The 27,636-nt window shown below is 44.4% G+C and overlaps 1 protein-coding gene across 4 annotated transcripts in view; it reads left to right on the top strand.

The window, feature by feature from the left end:
* The window catches only part of CHST9 (carbohydrate sulfotransferase 9), a 266,354-nt gene that overhangs the window by 153,477 nt on the left and 85,241 nt on the right, over window positions 1–27,636 (top strand). For all 4 annotated transcript variants that reach the window (XM_065585416.1, XM_065585415.1, XM_005279997.4 and 1 more), the window contains one exon: window positions 2,060–2,274. In XM_065585416.1, the coding sequence (XP_065441488.1) occupies window positions 2,154–2,274 (121 nt within the window). In that variant the 5' untranslated portion in view covers window positions 2,060–2,153. The remainder of the gene's footprint in view (window positions 1–2,059; window positions 2,275–27,636) is intronic.

Below are 27,636 nucleotides of genomic sequence, written 5' to 3'. Positions count from 1 at the left end.
AAGGGGCATATGAATGTTTAGCATATCTGGCACGTAAATAGGCTACAAAAGTGCTGTGTGAACACCTGTTCTCACTTTCAGGTGATGAGGTAAATAAGCAGGCAGCAGTATCTCCCGTAAATGTAAACAAATTTGTTTGTCTTAGCAATTGGCTGAACAAGACTGAGTAGAAACTTGTAGACTCTAAAGTTTTACATTGTTTTTTTTTTTTTTGAGTGCAGTTATGTAACAAAAAAATCTACATTTGTAAGTTACATTTTCACAATAGAGATTGCACTACAGAACTTGTATGAGGTGAATTGAAAAATAGGATTTTTTTATCATTTTTACAGTGCAAATATTTGTAATCAAAAATAATAAAAAGTGAGCTTTGTATACTTTGTATTCTGTGTTGTAATAGAAATGTAGAAAAACATCCAAAAATATTTAATAAATTTCAATTGGCATTCTAGTGTTTAACAGTGAAGTTAATCATGATTAACTTTTTTTAATTGCAGTTAATTTTTGAGTTAACCATGTGAGTTAACTGCGATTAATCAACAGCCCTAATTTTAATGGCACAGAGTTGAAAGGAAAAATTTATACTTGACATAGTATGTTCAACTTCTGAACATCACTTTACTTAACACACATTTAGAACTTAACATGAGCGTCCCATAAACAATAGGTATGTCCATACTAAAATGTTTTGGGTGAAAGATTAAGTTTTCATACACCGTAAAGTCAATGTTTATGTATGAAAGCACTGAGTTATTGAAATAGGTTCATATTTTCTCTTTCTTTTTGTGAATCACATGAAGCTCTGCATTTCTCTGGAAATCATATATAATGCTTTGGTCATTCAAGTATGACTTGTTAAATACCTGCTACTTTTTTGTTTCCACAAACATGCACACACTAGGAATAGACTTATTCCTTTAACCGAGCACTCATTTAAAACAGTGCTTTAGTTGGTTACTCGTGTCCTCTGAAAGCTTAAGTTTTCATTGTATTTTTGCTTTAGTCTGCTAAAAGTGTCTTTTATCAGATATTCATTTACAAGGGCTTCATTGTACTGAATTTCAGAATATTTTTATTTGCTCTGCAATCTAATTTAACATTTACTTCTACATTGTACTCCATTGCTTTCAAAATCCAGCACATTCTAATTCACTTTAAGAAGCTTTACATTTATATTGTACAAAACCTTTTGTACCTTACTTTGAACTCTTAACATCAGCTTTTGAGTGGCAGGTGATGGTTGTTAAATGAACAATTTCCTTCTCCTGTGGCTCTGTGCCATGCAAGAAATAAGAATTTTTCAGTCAAGTTTTGGACTTGATTCTGCTACTAGGGAAGTCAGTGGCAAGACTCAGGCTTTTAGTCTGTTTCTCTTCTCCCTCCCCCGTATATTAGTAATGATTGCAAAGTGGCCAGATTCAAAATTCCATTAGTTCTTGTCACTTCAGGCTGGGTTATGTAATCTGATATAGGTTCTTACTGGTTTAGAGAAGGCTACATTTGACCAGCTGTGCAAGGGTGACTGTCTGTTCCTTACTTGCTGTGGAAAGGGTCTTCACACTTGCCTTGTGTAGTCTATAAAAGACTGGACTGGAGCAAGAAGAGGAGCCACAAGATTCTCAACTGCATGGATTTAGTAACACAACATTCTCCACAACTGCTAGGGAGGCACTATGTCCTTTAGTTTTATAGTTAATAGGATGAAATGACAGATTGTGGGGAGCTGTATGTCAGCTTCTGGACTTGGCTTCAGGTTGTGGGGTTGATTTCCTGTCCCTCCCTTGACTCTCCATATTGTACATTCACAGAGCATGAATACTCTGGCTTTATGTAATGGATTTTTGCCTTCACTCCAGAAAAAAATGATTTCTCTTTGAGATTCTTTAGGGAAGTGTCAGTATTATGGAAAAATTGTTAGGGCTATGGACAAACTCAAGTGTTCCCAGTCCCCCTCGCTTAGTAGCTTATGTAACCATTATGCTTTGTATTTATACAGGTTCTCCTGAAGAAAAGCCACTTAAGAGATACAGCTAGTTCTTGTGTCCCTTTTTTATTCCAGGTTGCTGTCTCAAAGGAAAGGATGCTAAAGAAGATACAGCTAAATTAAGAACCTATTGAAAAGTGAATCATGCAGCTTTCTGAAAGGAGCTGAAATGCAGCCCTCTGACAGTGTCATGAACCTGAGACAAGTCTTTGTGACTGTATTGATGTTTGGAGTAGCAGGTCTACTCCTCTTCATGTACCTGCAGGCCTGGATTGAAGAACATCCTACAGGTAAAATAGTTTTCTTAATTGTATTGCCTCCATTGCTTTAAGTTGCTGCTTTAAGCTAAAAGAATGATTTGTTGAGAGGGTGTGGTGTGGGTTTTTTATGGGGAGGGGGCAGTGGAATGGGACTCCAACACTCTATACTACAGTGCAGCAATCAGCATATGTATCAAGGAATTGCCCCATGCTATGACTTGCGTTTGTCGAGCAGCTACCTAAGGCCTTGTCTACACTACGGGGGTAAGTTGACCTAAGTTACGCAACTCCAGCTACGTGAATAATGTAGCTGGAGTCGACGTAGCTTAGGTCAATTTTCTGCGGTATCTACACTCTCCCATCGACTTACCTTATTCCTCTCATTCTGGCGGAATACTGGAATCGACAGAGCGATCTGCGGTCAATTTAGCGGGTCTTCGCTAGACCCACTAAATCGCCCCCTGGTGCATTGATCGCTGCAGTGTCGATCCCGGTAAGTGTGGATACGCCCTAAATGGTCTGCGTGAAGAAACATAAATGCAGGCAGGAGTGCCACTGTTGTACTAACACATCAGGATCTCCATAAAACAGATTTTGGCTTTCTCTGAGTTTCATCTGAGTGACATGTTGTCTCATGAAGAGAAGGCTTTAAGTCCTCCCTTCCCTTCTCTCCCTTCAACCCTGAGGACCCCCTCCCCCCCATTTAAAAAGCAACTCTTTTTATTCCAAACACCTGTATCTCCTTTACAGCACTTCTCTGTTGCTTATTGTCCCCAGTTATGGTCTCTCTTCTAAAAATATGGTCACTTAAATGTTGCTACTAAGTAAAATAACTTGAAACACTTGTGAACATACAGTGCAATTTGAGATTACTCTAATATGGATGTTGAATTTACTCTTCAGCTGGATTTTTTACTTTATGCTCTGTATACCTGTGGCTTTTTGGCAATGAACTAGCTTGGAGTTTTGGAGAGTCCATAGTTGACAACTATCTTTTGTGTGCTTCTTTAATCGTATCAGTAGCAGCGTGCTGCTACTAAGACAGCTAGAGATTTTTAATCTGCAAATGGCTGTATTTTTTTTTTTGTTTAAAAAAACGTAAAGCATGCTTTGTGCACTCTTCTGAACTGTCACTCTCAGAATCTTTAGGGACAAATGTTTTTGCTGTAAGCAGAACTGGTTTTAGCCTTTGCAGTGTTCTGCTCAAAATGTACAAGTAGCATGTCTGCATGCAGTGGCTATGTGACTGAAAACTGGCTAGGTTTGAGTTTAGAAGACAGGGCCGGCTCTAGGTACCAGCAAACCAAGCACGTACTTGAGGCAGCATTCCGGCCATCTTTTTTTCTTGGGGCAGCAAAAGCCTAGAGCCGGCCCTGGCAGCAGCAGCGCGTTGTGCGCGGGGGCGCCCTGGGGCTGCTGCGATTTGTGTCGGGGAGAAGCGCCCGCACCTTGTGGCTAGGACGGGCGGACTCCGAGTGCCGGACACTCCGGCTGGGGGCCGCCCCGCGGGGCACACGGAGCTGCCTGTAGGTGCCGCAGCCAGGGCCCGAGCCTCCCAGGGGCTGCGGCAGGGCGTCCAGAAGCAGCAGTGGGGACATAGAGGGGACCGGTGCCTGGGGCGCTGCCGTGCAGGGCCCGCTCTCAGGGCTCCGCTCCTTCTGGGACTGCCCTGGCAGGGGGCTGAGGAGCCGGGGCAGGGCAGCCCCCCCCCGCTCTACACTCCCGAGTCCTGGCCAGTCCTGGAGGCGGGAGCCCTGGCTGGAGGGAATCTGTAGTGAGGCGTAGCCCAGGAGCCCTGTTGCTTACCCCGACCCTGCCAGTGCCGGATCGGCTGGAGGCGAGGGGGGGAGCGGGCAGAGTCAGCACTGGGGGGAGGAGCCCAGGGCTGGGGTGGCAGGGGGTGCAGGTGGGGTGGGGGGGAGAGCCCAGCGCTGGGGCGGCAGGGGGTGTGGGTCGGGGAGGGCACTGGTGGGGGTGATGGGGTGAGAGCCCAGGGGTGGGGGGGGTGAGGGGGAGAGCCCAGGGCTGGGGCAGCAGGGGGTGTGGGTGTGGGAGGGCAGTGGTGGTGGTGGGGGGTGAGAGCCCAGTGCTAGAGCCGCAGGGGGTGCTGGTGGGGGTGAGAGCCCAGGGCTGGGGCGGCAGAGGGGGGGCGGGGGGAGCCCAGGGCTGGGGTGTAGGGCAGCAAAAATTTTTTTTGCTTGGGGTGGCAAAATACTTAGAGCCGGCCTGTTAGAAGACTATCTGCTCCTACAGCACTGAACTTTCAATTTCTTACTTGAAGCCTGGTAAATTGCTGGAGCATCTGCTAAACTTCACATTCTTGCTAATATAAATGTTCTATTCTGGCTTCAAAGGCTCTTCTAGTTGTGGTGTTACATGCCTCCTAACCAGACCTGGATTTTTGTAGGGAAGCAAAAAAACTACATGCTCATTAGCACTCTGTGCCCTACTAGGTTACAGGTTGGATATTTACTTCCACTCTTATTATTTCTTTCCTCATTAGAATACACTCTGTGCTATCTCTCTTCTTCCTCCAAGTGCTCATGTATTCTCTCACTGGACCTAACTCCACATTCTTCTATGGCTTGATCTCACTCACTCACCAGCCCCTCACATCTTTGATTTTTCAACAGTGCTGTGACTCCCACAGTCGCCTTATGAGTGTCCTCTTGACCTGGTCTTCCCCAAGCACCTCTGTGTCCACTCTGATTTAGCTTTTCACACTTGCTCTGTCACTCACACCTCTAAGGACACCCAGTTTTGAAAGTGACTCGCTGATCTCAAATCCTTCCTGAGCCATCCTGTTGAATCAGTGATCTCAGCTTCCAACTCTAACATGTACTCTACTCCTCTGTCCTCTGCTCCTCTCTCCCACTGCTCTGTGCACCTGGAATCATCTTCTTGCTCTCTGTTCATGCTTGTGTATAGCAAGGAAAGGGGAAGAATAGCAGCTAAAGGGGTCTCAGAAGCAGAGCTACCAGCTTCTTTCAGGAGCCACCTCCTCTGGTTTGCCAGAAGGGACAGTCTGATAAGACTGAGCAGGTGCATCATACTAAGTGTCTTCAGTAAGAGAGGATGAAGGCCTCCCAGAGGGTGAGGGTAAGCATGCCCCCCACACTTTTTTTAGCTTACTAGAGCACTGTTGCCTGGTGTGCTGGACTGAACTGAGCAGAGAGTGGGGGATCAGACCTGTATGGGGTAGCACAGCACTTGAGGCATCAGTGCCTGAAGGGTTCCCTGCATGGCTGCAGGCCTTACCTGGTCAGAACTTCCATTGAAGCCAACACGTATGCAACAGCCTTGAAGTGTGGCCTTTTATGTGATGTCAGTGTGAGTTTTGCCTGAGTAAGGATTGCTGGGTTTGGCCCATTCTCCATGCCATCTGATGTATTTCAGAGAAAACATCAAGTATTGTGGCATGAATTGAAAGCTGAGGGATGAAAACATTATCTACCAGCTATTTCTTAATGTTTGTAGTGGGGGAGCTGCCCAACTCCCGCAGAAAAAGGGTTAAAGTCAGTCCTGGGAGAAGGTTATGACTGAGAGCTGCTAAGCTGGGCTGCTTGGGGAAGTGGCCACAGCTGGGCCTTGCCCCAATCAGGCCACAGCTGGCCTGCATAAAAAGGCTGTGAACCAAAGGCCCAAAAGAGACACTCTCCAGGCTGGGAGAGAGCAGGGCCTAGCTGCCTGCAGAAAGGGTACTGGAAGTGAAGGAGGGCTGAGGAGAGCCATAGGAGTAGGGGAGCTCCAGGCTGGCACCTCCCTAGGCTGTAGGGCCTGGTCTAAGGCCCATAAAGGTACTGGGAGGCAGAGGAAGGTAGCGGGTCCGAACCCCCTTGCCTATGATGAGTGGCTTTTATACTGCAGTCTGCCCCAGGGAGCGGAGGCTTGGTGATGACTGGCAGTAGCCCAGACTGAGGCAAGGTGGGGATTAGAGAGTTGGGGGGTTTCCCAGAGAAGGGAGGCCCATAGAAACGGGTGGGGGGTATTGCCAGGGGGCAGCCCCAGGGTAAAGGGGCACCAGGGTCCGGGAGGGACACGGGGCTAGCTACAAGTGGGAGACTGGCCTGCAGAGGGTGCCCAGGCTGGAAGAGAGCTAATTCTCAATGACCAGCAGGAGACACTGCAGGGGGTGAGTCCCATACCTTTTATATTGTTGTTTAAATTTAAAGACCCTGTGAATAATAGCTCAGATATGTGGTTGAGGGACAGATGGCCTTATGCCTGGGCCACTTCCTACCTTGGCTTTTGTTCCTCTGTCAATGCCACTGGTCTGTTTCTGGATTCCTTCTGGAGTTCTCTATGCTCTGCCTCTATTAGTGGCAGTCCTTCGTTCCTGGCCTCCGTGGGGTAAAGGGCTTATGGCGGCTCAGCAGTGGGGCCTGGTCTCTGCCACATGGAGTCCCAGCAGCTTCTCTTCAGGAGCTTGTAGTGCAGGACTCGGCACTCAGACTGAGCTGAGCTGCTCCCTTTTGAGCCCCACCTCCAATGTGAGCAGACAAGTGACTGTGGCTAGGCAGGGGCTTCTGGGCCCAGAGCTGTTCACCAGGGTGTATGAGCATCACACTCTTGCACACCAGCCCTGCAAAGTTACCACAGCACACCAGCATTCCAAAACATACAGTTAGGATCCTTAACTCCAAAATTTCTCCTCTTAGTTGGTGTCTGGCTCCTGACATGACTTAATGTGGCTTAGTCGGTAAGTACAGCTGGCTGAAGACTACCAAATAATTTGTGAATAGATGCTGTAAGTTTGGCAGCTTGGTTTCATTGTTTTTTTAATGGGGTTATATTGTTTGGCAAATATTCCGATGGGTGCTTGGTAGTCATGAAAACACACATGAATGCTGAATTTTTTTGGACTTCAGAACGAATGATTCATCTCAAAAGTTATGCCATATCCCCTCTCCTGGAGCACCACTGGTTCCTGAGGATGGAAAAGTCCACTTACGCCTCCCTCCTTGGTGACTTTGTAACTCACCTGGGATAAATCTGGGTTCTCTATACACTTCTCTCCTTCCCTTCTAGAGCATCAGAGGAGCTGTGTCCCTTCCTGCAGCAGTTAACTTTCTTCTCCCCAGCTCCCTCTCTGTTTGGGCTCAGCACTAAAGCTGATCAAAACAATTCTGCCAAAACATTTTTATAAGAATTTGCCAATTAGTCAAAATCAAAATGTTTCACTGAGATGGTTCAACTTCCACAAAATTCCACCTGAACCGAGGCAGAGTTTCATCACAAGAGCATCTGGTTTCCTGCCAGCTCGTTCACCCAGCAGCACACCAAATGGACTGCCTAGGACCTGGGGCTTGATTCCCTTTTATGGAGACTTCTGAAATTTTTGGCTTCTCATTCAAAATCTGAACAAAATCAGATTTCAAAATATTGATTTCCTCTGCAAAATAGAACAGCTTTTTCTGCCTAGCTCTACCCATCACTCATTCCTGGGTAGTCTCAATCATATGCAGGCTACCCGGGGCATGTCAGTCAGGCTCCTTGCTCCTATAGACTGTTCATGTTTCAGCCAGGTTAATAGGCAGATCCTTAAGAGCAGGTTTCTCCGGTCCTTATCTGGAACCTCCAAATGGCAGGGGGATACATACCTAACATGTCATATTTAGTATTTCTCATTTGTTAAGCTTTTATTAAAAGTCAATCTAATCAGGGAACAGAAAGAAGCAGTATCATGTGACTTAGATGACCAGTCACACACCATGAACTGCCAAAGCAAACAATTCATGAATAAGCCTTTGTGTGAAATTTGACCACATAAACTAGTCTGTGACTACCTAATATACTTGTAGAAACTGGGATCAGTGTGCAAAAAGGGGCCAACTTATCAACAGACATTTGCAATGAATAATTTTAACCAGCTTCTTTTTAGTAAGCTTGAAATACTTCTATAATAGGAGTCTTGGGTAGCTTATAGGGATCATTTTGTGTCTGTCTATCTTACAAACTCAGCAGGAGCAAAACAGTACTACAGTCTAGTCAACCCTTCTCCAGTTACTGGTTGAAATGCCCCATTTCTCCTGAGGCTGCCCTTCTGGGAGTATTCAGTATTTATCCCTGTTGTCTAAATACCCACTGTGCATAATTTTTATCGATCCAATAATGGCTTGAAGCAGAAAGAGCGGATTTAAAGGGATCAGTAAATGCCATTTTGAGGGAAGTTATAGTGCTATTGGAAAATCTCCCAGAGAGAACAGGATATAAGTGGATGAATTTCACTCTATAGATCAAAACAGAGTTGGCTTTTTCTCTCTTAAATGTATGTCTGCTGAAGGGAGATTGTACAGTGCTTTTCTACTCCTGTATTTGGCAAATATCTGTATCAAGGGTAGAGTTTGATACTTTGCATTGTAACCATGTTATAAGTAAAAATACATGAAATGCCATACTGGATCAGAGCAGTATTCTACCTTCATTAGGTGTATCTCCAGCAGCAGCAGCCAAGACCAGATATTTCAGAAAAAAAGTGTAAAAAATCCCCATAATGAACCAGAACAACCATGTCCCTTGAGGGGGAAATTGCATCTGAACTCCAGGCATCTATTGGTTGACCACTATCTTGAAACCTTTCTTCTAATTCTATATTTAACTGTACGATAACTAGGCATGCATTATCTCTATAAATATTTAGTCCTCTTAGACCCTACTATGCTATTTTCCTCATATTGTGGTGGAGTTGGTTGTGTTCTAAATTATTGATTTTAATTTCCTTATCTTATACAGCAAGAACAAAGTAATCTGAGTGCCTTGCTGGCTTTCTCAATGCCATTTATCCAATATGTGCGTAAATATGGCAAGTGAAATCTATGGACGTGGGTGGTCCTAAACACCTGTATTCTAGCTTCAGTTCTTACTATTCTGGATAGTTATCCGTTCTTGTGGAGTTGAATGGGGGGGAAAATAGCTAATACGTGACAGGAGGTGGGATATCAATCTTTAAATAGACTGTAGAATTATCAGGCACATGATTTCTTTTGTTCAATTTGAACTGAACAGATGTTTTTGAAACAGGCACCTACAGCTTTGCTGCAGTAATGGGACGGGATTTAACTGAATTGTTTTTCATTCCTTTTTTCCCCCCTGGATGATTGTCTGCCAGTTTCATTGTCCTCAATGTAACCTCTTTGCCAGAGTTGAATCTGGAGCATATATTGAAACAGTGTGACATCTTCAAATCACTTTCCTGTTTTTCATACACTTGAAGCAAAAAAATGGATGGGATCTAGAAATCAAAGCAGTCAAATTTGCTGTACGTTTTTGTGTGAAGCCTTTGGTGGGTGATCTGAAAGGGGATATCTATTGATTGACCACACTGCTGATTGCACAATAGGCCAATATAATGTGTACTGATTAATTTATTTATGATTCTGAAACAAAAAGTGAACTTTGTTATTGGCAGCCAGTGTAGTATCAATGCCCCGTAACGGCCCAGGTTTGACTTTTATAACAATTCTTAGTTTAATAGCTGTATGATTCCAGGTAGTGCTTTTCTTAGAGATTGACGAGACTGGCAAGGAAACCTGCCTTGTTTCCTGACAGCTCGCCTGCCAGGTGGGCTACTGCAGAGCCTGGGGGCTACTGCAGAGCCTGGGGGCTCTGGAAGCCCCAGCTGGAGCCCAAGTTCCTAGGGCTGCCAAGAATCCTGTGCAAGGGGGGGGAACATAGAAACCTGGAGAGCCTCTACTTCAGGCACCTGGCTCTGAGTCTAAGGCAGCCTGCCAGGCGGGGTGGTGGGTGAGCTTTCAGGAAATCAGGCAGGTTTCCATTGGATAATTGAATGAAACTGACAATTCCAGCAGAACATGTAGATTGTCAAATTGGTATTTTCCAATTTTCAAAAAAAAAAAAAAAAAAAGTCCAGGCAGCTCTAGTTTATAACATTATATTAGTCTTACTGCAGACCTGGCATTTCATTTCATTTGGGGAATATTGAGGAGAATCCATCGTCTGACTTTTGATGATCATTTGGGTACATAGGAATTGAGCTACATATTATATTGGTATATTAATGGAGGAAGAATGATCTAGTGGTTTGGGGCCCACGTTCAGTTCACAGCTCTGTTTCAGGCTTCCTGTGTGAAAGTAGGCAAGCCACCGGGGATAATGTTTCCTTATTTCATTGGGTTGTTGAGGTGTTTAAAAATACTATGATGATGGGGGGTGGGCAGGGGAGGCATATATACCCAGAATAGATCAATATTACTATACAAACAGCATATGATTTACTTGGAACTATTCAGGACCCACTCTCAGGGTGCAAAGTGTTCAAGGAAAAAAACTGTCTTTTTTCTTTAGTTAAAAAAAAAACTTAGAAACTCTGAAGATGATGTAAAAGAAAAAGCAAGACTAAAAGGCAATCATGTAGTCTTTATTATAGTACACCTCTACCCCAATATAACGCGACCCGGTATAACACGAATTCGGATATAACACGGTAAAGCAGTGCTCTGGGGGGGGGGGGGTGGCGGGGCTGCACACCCCAGTGGATCAAAGCAAGTTCGATATAACGCGGTTTCACCTATAATGCAGTAAGATTTTTTTTTTTTTTTTTTTTGGCTCCCGAGGACAGTGTTATATCGAGGTAAAGGTGTACTTAAGCGCATGGGGACAAACTATTTTCTAAATTTTTACTGTGTTTCTCTAGAAAACATCCCACAACTCTTAATTGGATTCAATGCAACCTATTCATGGTTTTTCCTTCTCTGCCCCTTCAAGTTTTGACCCTGGATGTATTTGTGATCTGAATGTTACTACTCTTAACCAAAATACTGAGTCAACTAGTACCATGTATTACTATGGCTTCTAAGTCTTTGAACACTTCTGCCAGTCAAGTCTGGTTTAGTGGTCAAATCAATTAATAAAAAAAAAAAGTTTCATCTTTGTGTGAAATCTTCACAATTCATTTATTTAGGGTAGTGATTTTTATGTCTTCTGTAGGACAATGAATTTTAGACACGACTATATGTACACTGTGGAAGAAACTGTACTCTGTTACACCTGTGCAGCCATGGAACTAAATAGGATTGATTGTATGTAATGAAGAGCAGAATTTGACCATTTGGTTTAGGTGATGATTAATAGAAAACGTGGCTAAATCCCTCACTGCTTGGAATATCTCTACCTGTATGTGTATCCCATAGGTATTAGCAATGTTCTGTAACAGCACTCCTTCCAATAAAATTCCCTACTGCAGGGTTTCTCTTGGAGACCAAACCCATAAGTATTATTGTCCTCTTACACATTGTGTATCTGTATCTTCTGGCAAGTATTGCATCATGAGTGACAAATTTTATAGCAAGACTTTTTGGCCTTGTCTCCACTACAGCGTTTTATCAACAAAAGGCAGTTTTTGTCAACAAAACTGAACACGTACACACTGCAATGCGACTTTTGTTAGCAAAAATGCCTTGTTTTGCCGACAAAATGAAACCACCCCAATAAGGGACATAAGGCTTTCTGCACACAATTTTTGTCAACAAAATGCCAGTGTAGACTAGGGTTACCATATTTAAAAAATAAAAAAAAAAGAGGACATTCCACGGGGCCCTGGTCCTGCCCCTTTCCCTCCCCAACTCCGCCCCTTCCCCACCCTAACTCCCCCTCCTCCCTCCCAGCCACGCGAAAAGGGCTGCCCAAGCGCTACCGGCTTCAGGGTTTGCCGGGCAGCCCCCAGACCCTGCGCCCCGGCCGGCGCTTCCCCAGCACAGCTGGAGCCCCAGAGGGGAAGCGCCCAGCTGGGGGTGCAGGGTCTGGAGGCTGCAAGAAAAGCAAACAAGAAAAGTTTTTGAACAGTAACTCATCTTTGTTTCCTACAAATTCAGATAACAGGAACTTTCCAATACATACACAGGCACTGTAATCATTTGCTTACTGGAATTTAAGGCCCCAAATGTCGTCATTGCTTCCTAGGAAAACTGCATGTAATGTAACATTGTAGCACCAATCACAGAGATTACTGGTTCTCATTTTCAAAGTGTTGCCTCAAAGCCTCCCTGATTCTAATTGCCCCCGCTGGGCCCCTCTGATAGCCCTGGAATCTGGCTGCTCAAAATCAGCAGGCAAGTGGTCTGCCTCAACATTCCACCCCTGAGCAAACCTTTCACCCTTAGCTTCACAAAGATTATGCAATGTACAACATATGGCTATGACATGGGAATATTATCCTCATTGAGGTCTAACCTGCCACAAAGGCATCGTTAGCATGCCCTTAATCTGCCAAAGGCACATTCCCTGGTCATCTGGCACCTACTCAGCCTGTTGTTGAACCGCTCCTTACTGCTGTCCAGCTTTCCTGTGTAAAGCTTCATAAGCTACGGCTGTAAGACATAAACCAGGACCCCCAGGATCACTATGGGCATTTCAACATCCCCCACTGTAATCTTCTGGTCTGGAAAAAAAGTCCCCGCTTGTAGCATAAGAATGGCCATCCTGGGTCAGACCAAAGGTCTATCTAGCCCAGTGTCCTGTCTTCTGACAGTGGCCAGTGCCAGGTGCCCCAGAGGGAATCAACAGAACAGGTAATCATCAAGTGATCCATTCCCTGTTGCTCATTCCCAGCTTCTGGCAAACAGGCTAGGGACACCATCCCTGCCCATCCTGGCTAATAGCCATTGATGGACCTATCTTCCATGAATTTATCTAGTTCTTTTTTGAACGCTGTTATCGTCTTGGCCTTTACAACATCCTCTGGCAAAGAGCTCCACAGGTTGACTGTGTTGTGTGAAAAAATACTTCCTTTTGTTTGTTTTTAAACCTGCTGCCTATTAATTTTTTTTATGACCCCTAGTTCTTGTGTTATGAGAAGGAGTAAATAACACTTCCTTATTTACGTTCTCCACACCAGTCATGATTTTATAGACCTCTATCATATCCCCCCTTAGTAGTCTCTTTTCCAAGCTGAAAAGTCCCAGTCATCTCAGACAGAAGCCGTTCCATACCCCTAATAATTTTTGTTGCCCTTTTCTGAACCTTTTCCAATTCCCATATAACTTTTCTGAGATGGGGCGACCACATCTGCACACCGTAGTCAAGGCGTGGGCGTACCATGGATTTACGTAGAGGCAATATATTTTCTGCCTTATTATCTTTCCCTTTCTTAATGATTCCCAACATTCTGTTTGCTGACCGCCGCTGCACATTGAGTGGATGTTTTCAGGGAACTATCCACAATGGGATTATGTTTTCCAATGTGCATTATTTTGCACTTATCAACACTGAATTTCATCTGCCATTTTGTTGCCCAGTCACCCAGTTTTGAGAGATCCTTCTGTAGCTCTTCGCAGTCTGCCTGGGACTTAACTATCTTGAGTGGTTTTGTATCATCTGCAAATTTTGCCACCTCACCGTTTACCCCTTTTTCCAGATAATTTATGAATATGTTGAATAGGACTGGGCCCAGTACAGACCCCTGGGGAACACTACTATTTACTTCTCTCCATTCTGAAAACTGAGGGTGGTGTTCCTGAAGATGCATGCATCATGCTCCTTCCGGACCACCCCAAGTTGATGTCAGTGAAATGCCCATGGTGATCCACAAGTGCCTACAACATCATGGAGAAGTATCCCCTTCTTACTGATGTCCTCCATCACAAGGTGGTCTATGTATGCTATCTATCACCCCATCACAGTTAGGGAAACCCATTTCTTCAAAGCTGTCCATTATTTCACGCACATTTCCCAGAGTCATGATCCTTCGTAACCGGATGCGATTAATTGCCTGCACACTTGCATTAACACAATGATTGACTTCCCAACTTCAAATTGATTCGTGACTGACTGGTAGCAGTCTGGGGTCGCCAGCTTTCACACAGCGATTGCCACACACTTATCTACTAATAGGGCAGGTCTCATTCTGCACAGTTCCAGAAAGGTGGCTTTCCGTATCTGAAAGTTCTGTAGCCACTACTCATCATCCCACACCTGCATGACCTATGATCCCACCATTCAGTGCTTGTTTCCTGAGCCTAAAAGTGATGGTCCACCCTCTGAAGCTGTAATGTGACTGCCAAAGCAATCTAAAGTTAGGAACTTCATGATTAACTGCACTGTCATCCACAATGTCTTCATGACAGTTGTCAGAGCATAGGAGAGCAGCACGGGATCCATCCCTTCTCACAAAGATACCGGGGTGCACAGAAAACAAGGGCCATTGAAAAATGCCGCGAAAGAAAGCCGGAAGCCCCTGGAATGCTGGGACAGAAAGTAAAGCATCATGACACATTGAGCCTAGTCCCAAGATGTGCCTTGATCCACTCTGCCTTCCCACAACACCTAGTGGCAGAAGGTGTCCAGCTGGACAGTACATTGCTCACACCATTGGTAGTGGTCCAACTGTGGACACGCTCTGCCAACACAGGAAGCGAGTGTGAACATGACATCCCGATTTTTAGCATAGTGATTGAGTGTCTCTCACTTTTGTCAACCAAAACTCTGCAGTGTAGACAAGGTCTTTGTGTTCATGGTGAATGTAACTTTCTATCTGCATGATCATGCCTGGAATTCACAGTGCACAGCTTAGCAAAAGCTGGCTGTGTAGGCAAAGTCATCCTCCAAGTTCCTACTAGCCAGTTTATCACCCTCTATTAAAGACAATAATATGGCAATTATCAGCATACCCGAAGGCTAATAGAGATTTTCCTCTGAGCCTTTGCAGTGTATGTGGGCAGAATAAGTCTACTAAGCAAAGACAACTTACTTCTGGCTATTGCCTTCACATCTTCTTGTTGTAGTTTAAACTCAGATGTTAGCCTAAGATTCTTTCTAGAATTTTTTGACTAAAAGATAGTCCTTTGACTTGACGTGATTGCAAAATTAGGATATTACCATTTTAAAAACATCTAACTGACCCTTGATACATTTACCAGTCACCGCCTCCTTGACTTTGCAACTACATGCATTTCTTGGTTCTTGTTATTTTGCTCTTTCATTTCATTGTGATTGGGTTTTTTCTTGCCTCTGATTTGGAAATATTTGATTCATATACAACCAAAACACTCAGCCCCAAACAGAGAAAGTTTTAATGTACTTATTGACAGCATAGCTCTACTCAGATAATTTAGCTTAGCTTTTTACATCCTGCCCCCTTCTCTGGTCATATAGATGGGCTCCTATAGTGGGTTTTTTTGCCTCCCCTCCCTTCCTCAAAGTTCGAGAGGTTGCATGAAGTATTTCACTACAAATAGAGCATATAATGGCACCATTTACCCCCTAATGGTATATCTATACTACAATGCAAGTCCATGCTTGAGACCAGACTCAAGCCTAGCCCCCCCCCCCCACGTCTACACTGCAATTGTGCTAACCCCAGGCTTGTACCCAGAGTCCCAGGACCTTGCAGGGCTAGAGAGTCTGAGTTCATGTTAAGCCAGGATCCAGGGTGTGAGCTCTATTGGTTTGCAATGTAGATGTAGCCCTGCTTGACTTGAGTCCTGGGAGTCAGTTGGAAATATCCCACAATTCAATGGGACAACTTCCTTAGTCCTCTCTATCCTACCAATCTGCAATCCACTCTATTGAAAACTGAAGCTATCCCTTCTTTGCAAACAGCAGCAACTCAGGTCAGCAATAACCCATTCTCTTCAGATCACTGATCTGCAAGCACACTATCAAAGAACTTCCTGGGTTTGCAATGGAAAGCAAGCCAATGAAGCTTTTTGCAAAGTGAACTGCTTCCTGGAAATGAGCAGGGTGAGCAGTAAAATGTTTTTACCATACTTCTAGGGGTGGAGTGGCCATATTGGGGGAAGGAGGTGCTAGGGATTCTGGGATATAGTTACTTTGACTTGGGTCAGCGCACTGCAGTGTGAGTGCCAGAGCATGGGTTAGAAGAGCCCTAACATAGGGTGTGACAAAATTCCTCCTCTATCTTGGTGGGTCCTGTGCTTATTGGCGGATTTTCTTGCCTCAGAGATTCACCATGTGGGTTGGGGAACAGCCCAGAGACCTTCCCCTCTGGAAGAACCCACAGTCCAGGTCAGTTGGGAGGTTTGGGGGGAACCCGGGCCCACCCTCTACTCCGGGTTCCAGCCCAGGGCCCTGTGGAATGCAGCTGTCTATAGTGCCTCTTATAACAGCTGCATGACAGCTACAACTCCCTGGGCTACTTCCCCATGGCCTTCTCCAAACACCTTCCTTATTCTCACCACAGGACCTTCCTCCTGGTGTCTGATCACACTTGTGCTCCTCAGTCCTCCAGCAGCACACCCTCTCACTCTCAGCTCCTTGCACCTCTTGCTCCCAGCTCCTCACACTACAAACTGAAGTGAGCTCCTTTTAAAACCCAGGTGCCCTGATTAGCCTGCCTTAATTGATTCTAGCAGCTTCTTAATTGGCTCCAGATGTCCTAATTAGCCTGCCTGCCTTAACTAGTTCTAGCAGGTTCCTGATTACTCTAGTGCAGCCCCTGCTCTGGTCACTCAGGGAACAGAAAACTACTCAGCCAGTGACCAGTATATTTGCCTTCTACCAGACTCCTATACCCCACTGGTCTGGGTCTTATAACAGCTGCATGACAGCTACAACTCCCTGGGCTACTTCCCCATGGCCTTCTCCAAACACCTTCCTTATTCTCACCACAGGACCTTCCTCCTGGTGTCTGATCACACTTGTGCTCCTCAGTCCTCCAGCAGCACACCCTCTCACTCTCAGCTCCTTGCACCTCTTGCTCCCAGCTCCTCACACTACAAACTGAAGTGAGCTCCTTTTAAAACCCAGGTGCCCTGATTAGCCTGCCTTAATTGATTCTAGCAGCTTCTTAATTGGCTCCAGATGTCCTAATTAGCCTGCCTGCCTTAACTAGTTCTAGCAGGTTCCTGATTACTCTAGTGCAGCCCCTGCTCTGGTCACTCAGGGAACAGAAAACTACTCAGCCAGTGACCAGTATATTTGCCTTCTACCAGACTCCTATACCCCACTGGTCTGGGTCTGTCACAAGGGTTAAAATACAGTGTAGAGGCTCAAGCCCAGGGTTCCTTGGCATGGGTCAACTGACTCAAATCCCACTAACTCTGGGCTTACATTGCAGTGTAGAGTGAGTGTGTGTGCATGTGCACACAGTGCTTGTCTAAAGTATCGAAAAGTTGTTCTAAGATGACTAAAATAGACTACACATTTTAAATTATGGAATATGCAGGGTGAGAATGTCACTTTGAGCTGCTTGAGCACTGTATCAGTGTATGAAAGCTCTAACTCTGTGGTTACATAATGTAATTTAGGTTGTATTAGCTGCATAATGAATAAGCTTCACCCCAGGATCTCTGTTCCTCCTCATGCTCCATTCCTGCACTATGCAGAATTTAGGAGGAAAGAGGACAAAGCTGGCTTCAAGCTACCATTTTACATCTCCTGTGTTCTGCTGTGATGAGGTCTACAACTCCCACACAAAACATAGGCATGAAGAGGTGGAGAACTTCCTTGTATGCAAACACCAAAACCAGCCCCAGACCTGCTCAGGTCTGATAAATCTCCATATGGAGAGTGATGACCCCAGCAACAGAAGCTGCTGGAGCCAAGGCCCAAGTTAAAAGAACGAGGAGTCCTTGTGGCACCTTAGAGACGAACAGATTTATTTGAGCATAAGCTTTCGTGGGCTAAAACCCACTTCATCGGTAGCCCATGAAAGTTTATGCTCAAATAAATTTGTTCGTCTCTAAGGTGCCACAGGTACTCGTTCTTTTTGCTGATACAGACTAACACGGCTACCACTCTGAAACCTGTTCCCAAGTTAAGAAATCCAAGTAACTTATTACAAGCATCCACTTAAAAATAACTCCCATGTGATCTGCGATCCTCTTAAGCCGTGGATTGTTCCTTGGGTTCACAAATCCCCTTACATGAGTTGATTGGAGGAGGAGAGAGTTGAAGGGCTTTTTTAATGTTAATCCCCCAGGGAGAGCATGGTGTGTTGGTTTTAGCTAATCCAGTTAGAAACACTCATTTGTGTTAAATGTGAAAAAATATTCATGTCTGGCACTTCAAAAGTAGAATTTTGTAGGTGCATTGTGAAGTGAGGAAAGCATTTTTAGATGAAAAATGCTAAAATAACTTTCCCCACATAAGCTGTTTTTTTATTTCTTAAGGAACAGGCAGACACTATCAGCTGAGCTGAGGGGAGCAAGCCTGTTTGCTATTGCAAATCTCTTATTTCCAAAAATTCTCAAATTTGGACAAAAACAATGCCTTAATGGGGACATAAGTTTTGATAATCTCCATTCTCTTTTGGGAGAATGCAGTGGAGGGGGAAGTTGTATGGTTTAAATGAGAAGGCATTGTTCTTGACCTGGAATGGCCAGTGCTAATTCATTAGCGTGGTATTTTATCTGACCTGGTAAACCCTAAATTCTGATCAAGTGTTTACTTTCGTGTTCTGAGATAGGACAGAAGTAGCAGATAGTCCCAGCATAGAATACTCTAGTACTGCTAGGCATAAGGAGATAGACTTCCCCAGTTCTCATTCTCATTCAACCAGCCATTCAGTGGCTTTGTGACTACAGTTGGCAGATTAAATGAAATGAAATGTATCCTATGCAAACTCCATGCGAGGATCAATGGTTTTTGTGGGAATGGCACAAGTTCAGAACAGTACTCTTAAAGAACATGCACACTCAATCCAATACAAAACAGCTGTTATTGATGGAAGTTGGGAGAGAAAAGTCACAAACTTTGTGACCTGGTGTTCAGGGTGTTGCCCTTTGTAATACATTATTGAGCGCATCATTGAGTAAGAGAAACTACAGACCCTTCGTTACAGGATGGCTACACGAGAGAGTACTGAAAGCTTATGGGGCTTACACCTTTTTCCTTTGCCTTCCACCTCCTACTCTGTTGCTAACTTTGCTCTTATAGCCTCTGACCCACAAACCCCTCAATGCCAACCAGCAAGGGGCTTACAAGGCTATTATGATTCTGGTATGTACATTCTGGTTCACCAAAGAAAGTCATGTGAGGTCTTATGAAAGCCAGAGTCACACTTGTGATTAATATCATTGTAAAATGTATGGATGGATATTCAGTATGTATACTGAAAATCTGTTCTAACATCTATATCATGGGAGAGGTGGAGAAACCAGTTTCCTGTCAGAAAATGTTTGTCTCTGTCACCATGTAAATTTAACCTTGTAAGCTAACCCAATGGGGGAGAGTTATTTACATACAGAGTCAACGGGGCAGGAAGGGGATGTGAAATCACTAGGCAGCACATCAGAGAATAAGTCGGGGGGGGGGTTATACTGACTCTGAGAACAGACAATGAACTCTTGGGGATATAAGGAGAAGGCAAGGTAGACACCCCTTTATCCTATTACGGTAACTCTTCACTTAAAGTTGACCCGGTTAACATTGTTTCGTTGTTATGTTGCTGATCAATTAGGGAACATGCTCATTTAAAGTTGTGTAATGCTCCCTTCTAACGTCGTTTGACAGCCGCCTGCTTCGTCCACTGCTTGCAGGAAGAGCAGCCTGTTGCAGCTAGCTGGTGGGGGCTTGTAAGCAGGGTGGACCGGCAGCCCCCCTATCAGCTCCCCACTCCCCTAAGTTCCCAGTCCTGCAGCCGCCCAGCAGGCTATCAATCGGCAGTTCAGCTGTCCCTCCCCTCACTGCCATGTGCTGCTCCTGCCTTGGAGCTGCTCCCAGAGACTCCTGCTTGCTGGGAAGCGGGGGGGGGGAGGAGGAGTTATGTCAGGGTGTACCCCACCCCCCTGCTCCTGCACCACACTTACCCCTTCTCCATATAGAGCAGGGAGGGGACACAGACTGGGAGAGACAGAGCGAGCTTGGGGCAGCAGCTGCTGTCTCAACTTCTTGATCCACTTAAAAAGACAATGCACTTAAGAGTGGGTCAGCTTACTTAAAGGGGCAGTGTGCATCTCTCTCTCTCTCTCTCTCTCTCACACACACACACACACACACACACACACACACACACAGTGTGTGTCTGTCTGCTATGCTGTCTCCCCTCCCTCGTGTTCGTGCTGCCTTGTGTGAGAGGCTACATTAACAGAATGCGTTAACCCTTGAGGGCTCAGCAGAGTGCTAGTTCATCATTTAGCAGTAAGGCATTCCCTGGGAAATATCCCTCCCTCTTCCACCTTCCTTAAAACGTATACTCTGTGTATATCTATATAATATATAGTTTTTTGTCTGGTGAAAAAAATTTCCCTGGAACTTACCCCCCCCCCCATTTACATTTAATTCTTATGGGGAAATTGGATTCACTTAACATCATTTTGCTTAAAGTTGCATTTTTCAGGAACATAACTACAACGTTAAGTGAGGAGTTACTCTACCTAGGAAGCAATCGGCTAGTGCGATTACAGTCATGAAAAGAGATCACAACCAGCCTTGGTTGAAACACGGCAAAGGGAATTTGGGGTGAGAAACTTCGTTAGACAGAAGCTGAGCCTGTTAAATTTAATTTCTAGAAATTACGGCTTTATTTTATATGTAATTTGTTTCCATTGCCCTTACTCACTAGCTCTTGAATCTTTTGATAATAAACTTGTTTTTTACTATAAATATATCTGTGCTGTGGTGTCAAGCAAGAAACTGATCCTGACTTGAATCTTGCCAGCTGGTGTGTACACTGTTCTCTGGGGGACAGCAGACCTGTACTTCTGTGAGCCTGCATTGCAGAAGGGGCTGGACATTATAGGAGAATGCTTCACAGGGGAGTAGGGTACACTTATGATTAACCTGCAAGACAAAGTAAGAACTGGCATAACCCAGAGGAGAGTGTTTGGGTGGCCTACAGGCTGGTAGTGTCAGAGAGTTGACAATTAAGCACCAGCAACTCTCCTTCAAGCTGGAGGCAGGCCAGGTAACAAGAACCTGGGTACCAGACTGTCAAACAGTCCCCACATTATAGGAGGGACTTTAGCTCTCAAAACTTGATTAAGACTAGCTGTGAGGATTGGTGAGACTGGAACCTGGCTCAGCAGAGCCACCCGGCATTGGACACCTCCCCACTTCTGCAGCAGCTGTAACCTGGCAGCTTCCTGCAAACCAATGGATGTACGCTATAGGAAGTCCCACCTAAGAGACTGACTGGCAGTCACCTTGGAGGATCCCGATTGGCCCCATAGAAGCCCACAGGGTGTACCAGGAAGTGTTCAGGCAACCACACGGATTCCTTGCAAGCTGCCATGACAGAATGTGCTTCTCTGCTCCCTAACTCCTGGCATCAATCTTGGCTCTGACTTGGATTTTGACTTGGGACCCCAACACAAGTTCAGACCTCTGGTACTGACCTCGGGCCAGAAACTTGGCCTCGAACTGCTTGACCCCAACCCAGGGCCCTGACAGTTTGCGTGGACCACCCCTTAGCCCTGGTGAAGGCCAGTCCAATGGGAACATGAAGGCGGTAGGTCATTGAGCATGTCTCAAAGGGCACCATAAATGCCTTATAGATTGACTGTTTTCAGGAGGAACTTCCCACACTGAGCACAAGTGTTTGTGAATCTCACTGGAGAACCGGACCTCGTGGGTGCAGACGACACAGAAAACATTGTGCTGTGGACTTAACTGGCATAGTATGCTGCTGAGAACCAGTCCTTGCAGACTCCCTTGCTCCTAAGCAAGAATACTACACTCCAGACATGCGCCGCACCCAGCACCCCTGGATACGGGGCTGACTGTTCCCATTCTTGAACGCTTCAGCAGAGACTGAAAATTCAGGGGGTTTCTTAATGTCATTTGTTGTTCCAGCTCCTCCCCAATCCTATTCCATTGACACTTTCTGGTGTCGGCTAACTTTTTATAGATAACCCTGCTGACAGCACTTCTCTACAAGAATGCCTCCTTCATCCGATCCCCAGCAACACAACAGGCGCTTTGTTGTCAAGATTGATGCCCCCGACCGTGCCTTCAGGGCCATACTATCCCAAAGATACAGTCCCCAACAGCATCTTCTCCCTTGTGCCTACTGCTCACAAAATCTTACTCTGACAGAATGGAATTATGAAATCATATATAAAGAACTTCAAGCAATCAAGACTGCCATTGAAGAGTGGTGCCACTACCAATACAGGTGTACACAAAGCAGAAAATTCTAAATGCCTTCACAAGGCTAAGCTGCTTAACCAAAGACCACTCTCCTGGGCCCCGTTCTTCACTCATTTTAACTTCACCATCACCTACCAGCCTGGAGTACAAAACCAGGCCAATGATGCCCAGTCTTGAAAAGGGGAGCATCTCACCAGCCAAGACCTCTCTTGCACAGAGCTACTCCTGCAATTTCCTGGATGCTGCCGTTTCTCAAGACCTAGTGTCTTTGATCAGCTCAGTGATAGGAGGAAGCCCCCTCCCAATGAACATCAGATATGGGATGCCTTACTCTATTTCAAGGGTTGCTTGTACATCCCACTGGGATGCCCCCAGCTGGAGGTCCTGAGACTCAGCCACAGCTTCTTGCTAGCAGCCCTCTTTAGCAGCCTCAAGACCCTTTGCCTGCTGCTCACATCTTCTGGTGGTCCTGGATGTTAGCAATGGTGCACTCATACATACATTATTGTGAAGTATGCACTCGCGCCAAGAGGACACACATAAGACCCCCTTTGTCACTCCAGTACTTAGAGACCCTGGCTAGACTTTGAACAGCCACCACCCTGGACTTTATAACAGGGTTCCCTGTGTGATGGAAACACTGTCATCCTCACCATGGTTGATGAAATAACCAAAACAGCCCACTTCACTTCCATTGCACACCTGCCTGTTGTGGAAGAGATGGATTAGTTCCTGGTGATGCACATCGTCCGTCTCCATAGGCTTCCCAAATAGGACACATCCAACCAAGCTCTGCAACTTTTGTGTCACCATTCTGGCAGAAAACCTTGTAGCTGCTCAAGGTCATCACCTACACGTCCTCTGCCTACCAACCACAGACTGATGACCACTTTGAGAGAATGAATCAGGTTTTAGAACAGTTATCTACAATTCTTTACAAATAATCACCCAAATGATTGGTCGTCTCTCCTACCTCAGGCAGTATTCGCCCACTATAACACCCAACCGTGTCTACACCAGGCAGAGTCCATTCTCCATGAATGTTCCATTCCCACCTTCAGCTGGCTCTACCTGCCATCTCCACGGCAGCCACTGCCTGGGTATAGCAGATCCACAACGTCCAGGAGGAGCTTAAGACACATCTTGAAAATGCTAAGAATAACTCCAAGCGATATACTGACTGCCAGCTCCAGAATGCCCTGATTTTTTTGGCAGTTGGACAAAAAAGGTCTAGATCTCAGCATGATACCTCCCATGTGGACCATCCTTGTAAACTGGATTACCAGTAGCTCAGCCTGTACCCCATCAGCCAGGTGATCAACCCAGGCTCCAGCAGCCCAGATCCTTCAGGGTATCCCTGGTGTTCCATGTATCGCTGCTGAAGCTACATGTCAACAACTCCTTTGATTGCTGACAACGGCCTCCACCCCCTCTAGTACAGGTCCAGGGTCGTGATGAATATAAGGTGCATGAGATTTTTGGATTCTAAAATCAAACATGTTTCCTGTTTTGGTACCTCACCAATTTGGGAAGATTATAGCCCTGAGGGGAGCAATCCTGGGAATGGGCCTCCCAGCTCCTTGTGCCTGACCTCACAGCAGCCTCCTATGTAGTCCACATAGACAAACACTGTGCTTGGGCGTGGGGAAGGTGTCCCTGGAAGGGGGAAGTTAAGTAGGGATCGGTGGGACTCAAACCTGGTCAGCAGAGCCACCAGACTGTCACCTCCACACTGCCACTCAACGGCATCTATAACCTAGCTGCTGCCCATAAACCATAGCAGAAGTACACTACAGGAATTCCCATTCAAGAGATTCACTTGGTAGCCTCCTTTAGAGGCTCCTGAGTGGCCCCTTGATCCCACAGAAGTTCACACGCCATGCCAGAAAGTGTCTAAGCAACAACGTGGATCCCCAGCGAGCTGCTATGACCAACTGTGCTTTCTCTGCTCCCAACATTGACCTTGGCTCTGACTTGGATTCTGACCCTCGCTCTGGACCCCGACCCCCAGGAAACTGACACTAGTGCAATAAAATCTTTGTTTATGCTTCACTAATTTGCACAAAAATCTTTGTCAAAGATTAGGAGAGATCATTTAATAACTCAGCACTGTACTGAAGGTGGTTGATAGGACTTCATTATTTTCACAAAACATATTGCAGTAAATTAAAGTATTGTAAATTATTAAAATTAAATTTGTCAAAATGAGGAAATTACTCTTTGATGTATTAGGCTTGCTTTTTTATTCACTTAGTTGCTAACTCAAAAGGTTCATTAATTCACAGTCATTACTGAGAATTAACAAGCTTCATATGTAAAAGAAATGTATTTGTATGGGAGGAATAATCCATTTCTTCCCCTCACTTTGGAGCTCCTGATGATGTCAAACATTTTGACGTTGAAGTACCAAGGAAGAGAAAAGTAAGACTTGCTAAAGTGTTACTACTCCTATTTTTTTAATGTTACCTAATCAGAACAAAATATTTATTTAATAGACACAAAGAATAACATGGACTTGATTGTCATGATTGTGATCTACAGTTGTTTTGGCCCATTACAGTTGGGGAAATCATTTCAGCATTTTTGCCCTCTCTCTCCTCTGTTTTACTGTCCCACTTACATTTTCAAAATGAGCCTGCAAATTCTTGACTGCTTGTGTAGGCCAAAATAGTTACTGATAAAGAGTGATTAGTTAAAAGATTTCATTAGCCCATGAGCAGAACTTCCTTCCTGCAAGAATTCATCTCAAATGGCTGAGGTATGTTACTTTTATCTTTTAAGATATGATTGATCATGGAGTATGACAAAACATTGACGTCATGCTTGAGACTGATTAACCCAAGTCATGCTACTAGATTGTGTGACTGGTTAGCAGTACATACTAGCCTAGGTGGGGGAGCCAATTTTATGTCTCCAGTTACATAGGCTCACTTAAATATAGTGGAGTTGGGATGATTGTTTGCTAAGGAAAACACATTTTGGATGGCAGTTGGGAGGCAATTTAAACCAAGCAGAGACTGAGTTCTGTGATGACTGCCTAATGTAGCTTGAGAAAGTAGCCTATTCATCTCTAGCCATTCAAGTGAACTTGAACATTTAATATTTTTTAAATGCGACTATACATGCTTAAAGTGGATGCCAGTCTGCATTTCAAACAATAGTATTAATTTGGGAGATATTTATTTTTTGTATCTTCTTATGCACGACCCATTTTTTTCCTCTATCCCATGGGGCCCTACCCCTTGGAAAAAAACAGTTCAGTCAAATTGTAGAACTGAATTTTTGCTGTGGTCTGTCTTTCACGTTTAGATGGGCAGGAGGTTCAATTACAATTTCCACTTCCCATTAGAAACAAGGAAACTTGAAACTGCTTGTGAAACTTACTATCCCTTTTGTCCTGTAATTAGATATTACTTTATGGATCAGTGGAATGACTGCACTTAATTCTAGAAATGATAGCACAGCACTTTTTTCTCCAAGGGCAATGATCAAAGTATTAGCAATAGAAAGTGTGAGCACTTAACCAAGTTCTAATGTTGACAGCAAAAGGCATATTTAGTGGACTCAATGGGGTTTACTGAAACACAGTTTCATAACAAAAAAAAATTGGTGTCACTACCAAGAGTTTGCTATTAGCCCTTTTAATCTTTCTTCACTGGTCAATGTCTGCCTTCCTCTCTTCCCCCCCTCCCCCTTTTTTTCCCCCTGTTCTTTTCTTCTTTGACCTGCAATAAGTATCTCTAGCACACACACAAAATAAAACCTTTTGCCAGATAAATTAGATTGCTCTCTTCAGCCATCGTTTTTTTTCTATTAAGTAATGCACTTGCAATTTAGTAAAACATCTGACGCTGTCATCTGAAATCTGAACTAGAAATGTGATTGTATAGGAATACAATCATGAAGAGTGAAAAATGACTGAAGTGCTGAGGAATAATGAACATCCATGTATCAAGCTAGAGGTGTCTATTGAGGGCTTGGGGTTAGTTCTGGTGCACCTTAACATCATTCTTAAGCTGGCATAAAAAGTAAACAGTATCTTAATAAAACTCACCACTGATAGAGGGGGGTAAAGTAGGAGGAATAACTTCTGCTGACAAAGAAATAATGTAGGTGGAGGAAGAATCATCTGAAATCCAAGTATTTAGTGGAGGGAGGAACCTGGAAAGCACCAATAACCGTGCATCCACAGAGGCATCATCTCACAGCGATGTTCTCAGAAGGGAGGTAAGAGTCCCTCTCTGTATTTGTCTGAACTAATCACACCTAGATTAATGTGTTGAATTCCCCTGGAAACACATTGCCAGAAAGATACTAACAAATTGGAGGCAAATCAAAGAGCAACAAAAATAATATGGTGAGCTTGGCCAATAAGGAAAGATTAAAATGATTAATTATACTTAGTTTGACTAGTTTATGATGTGCCCAGATCCTTTATCTAAAAATATTTTAATGTAAATGCCAAGGATATGGAGAAAAGACATTTAAGGTGGTGTAATTAAAAATGTTAAAGAGAACTTTCCAGACTGAACACGGGAGAAACATCTGGCAGTGAGATAAAAATTAGGCTTTGGAATTCCCCAATGCTTAGAGCTAGATTTGACAAAATATTAGAAAATGAACTAGAAAAAAAACTTTCACTGGCAGATCTTCCAGTCTATTTATTTCCCCCTCATATTACTCCTTTAATTCCGTGAAAATGTTTTTCACTAGAGGGTGTGTGGTTTTTCACTAGAGGGACAGGAACTTTGTTTTGTAAAAACGATAGTTAAATAATGTGTGTGTGTGTGTGTTCTGGATCTACAGAAATGCACTTCTAAAAGTGAGATTTTTTCTTGGTGATCAGTACCTTCCATGGATTCCTCTACCAAGTATTAAATATAATAGGTTACGGATGATTACATCACACTAACTACATATGTGCCAAAGACTCTGGTTATCTATACACTTAAAACACTATAGTGGTGCAGCTTGCCACTGCAGCACTTCAGTATAGATACTCATGACAGTGATGAGAGGGGTCTCCCATCACTGTAGTTAATCCACCTCCCTGAGAGGCGATAGCTAGGTAGATGGAAGAATTCTTCCACTGGGATTTAAGTTCCATTACTTCTAAAAGTGAGAGCTTGCTGGCATGAGAGGTCACAAGTCTGCTGGAGTTCTTGGGGTCAGGGTGAGCAGCACTTCCCTCTAAACCAGTGGTTCTTAACCTTTACTGCAGCCTGCACCCCTTTGGTTCTCAAAAATATGTTCTTGCACCCCTTAAACCGAGATATATTTGTTTGTATATTACAGTAATTGTTAAAAAATGTATAATGTTAATAAATACATAGGTTTGATGAAACAAAGTAGTTGTACTGACGTGCTTGTGCTTAATTTGTGTTTTTG

The sequence above is a fragment of the Chrysemys picta genome, chromosome 2 (assembly GCF_011386835.1).
Source record: "Chrysemys picta bellii isolate R12L10 chromosome 2, ASM1138683v2, whole genome shotgun sequence".
NCBI classification, from domain to species: domain Eukaryota; kingdom Metazoa; phylum Chordata; order Testudines; family Emydidae; genus Chrysemys; species Chrysemys picta.
The sequence above is the reverse complement of the archived record's forward strand: the minus strand, read 5'-3'. Positions and strand labels throughout refer to the sequence as shown.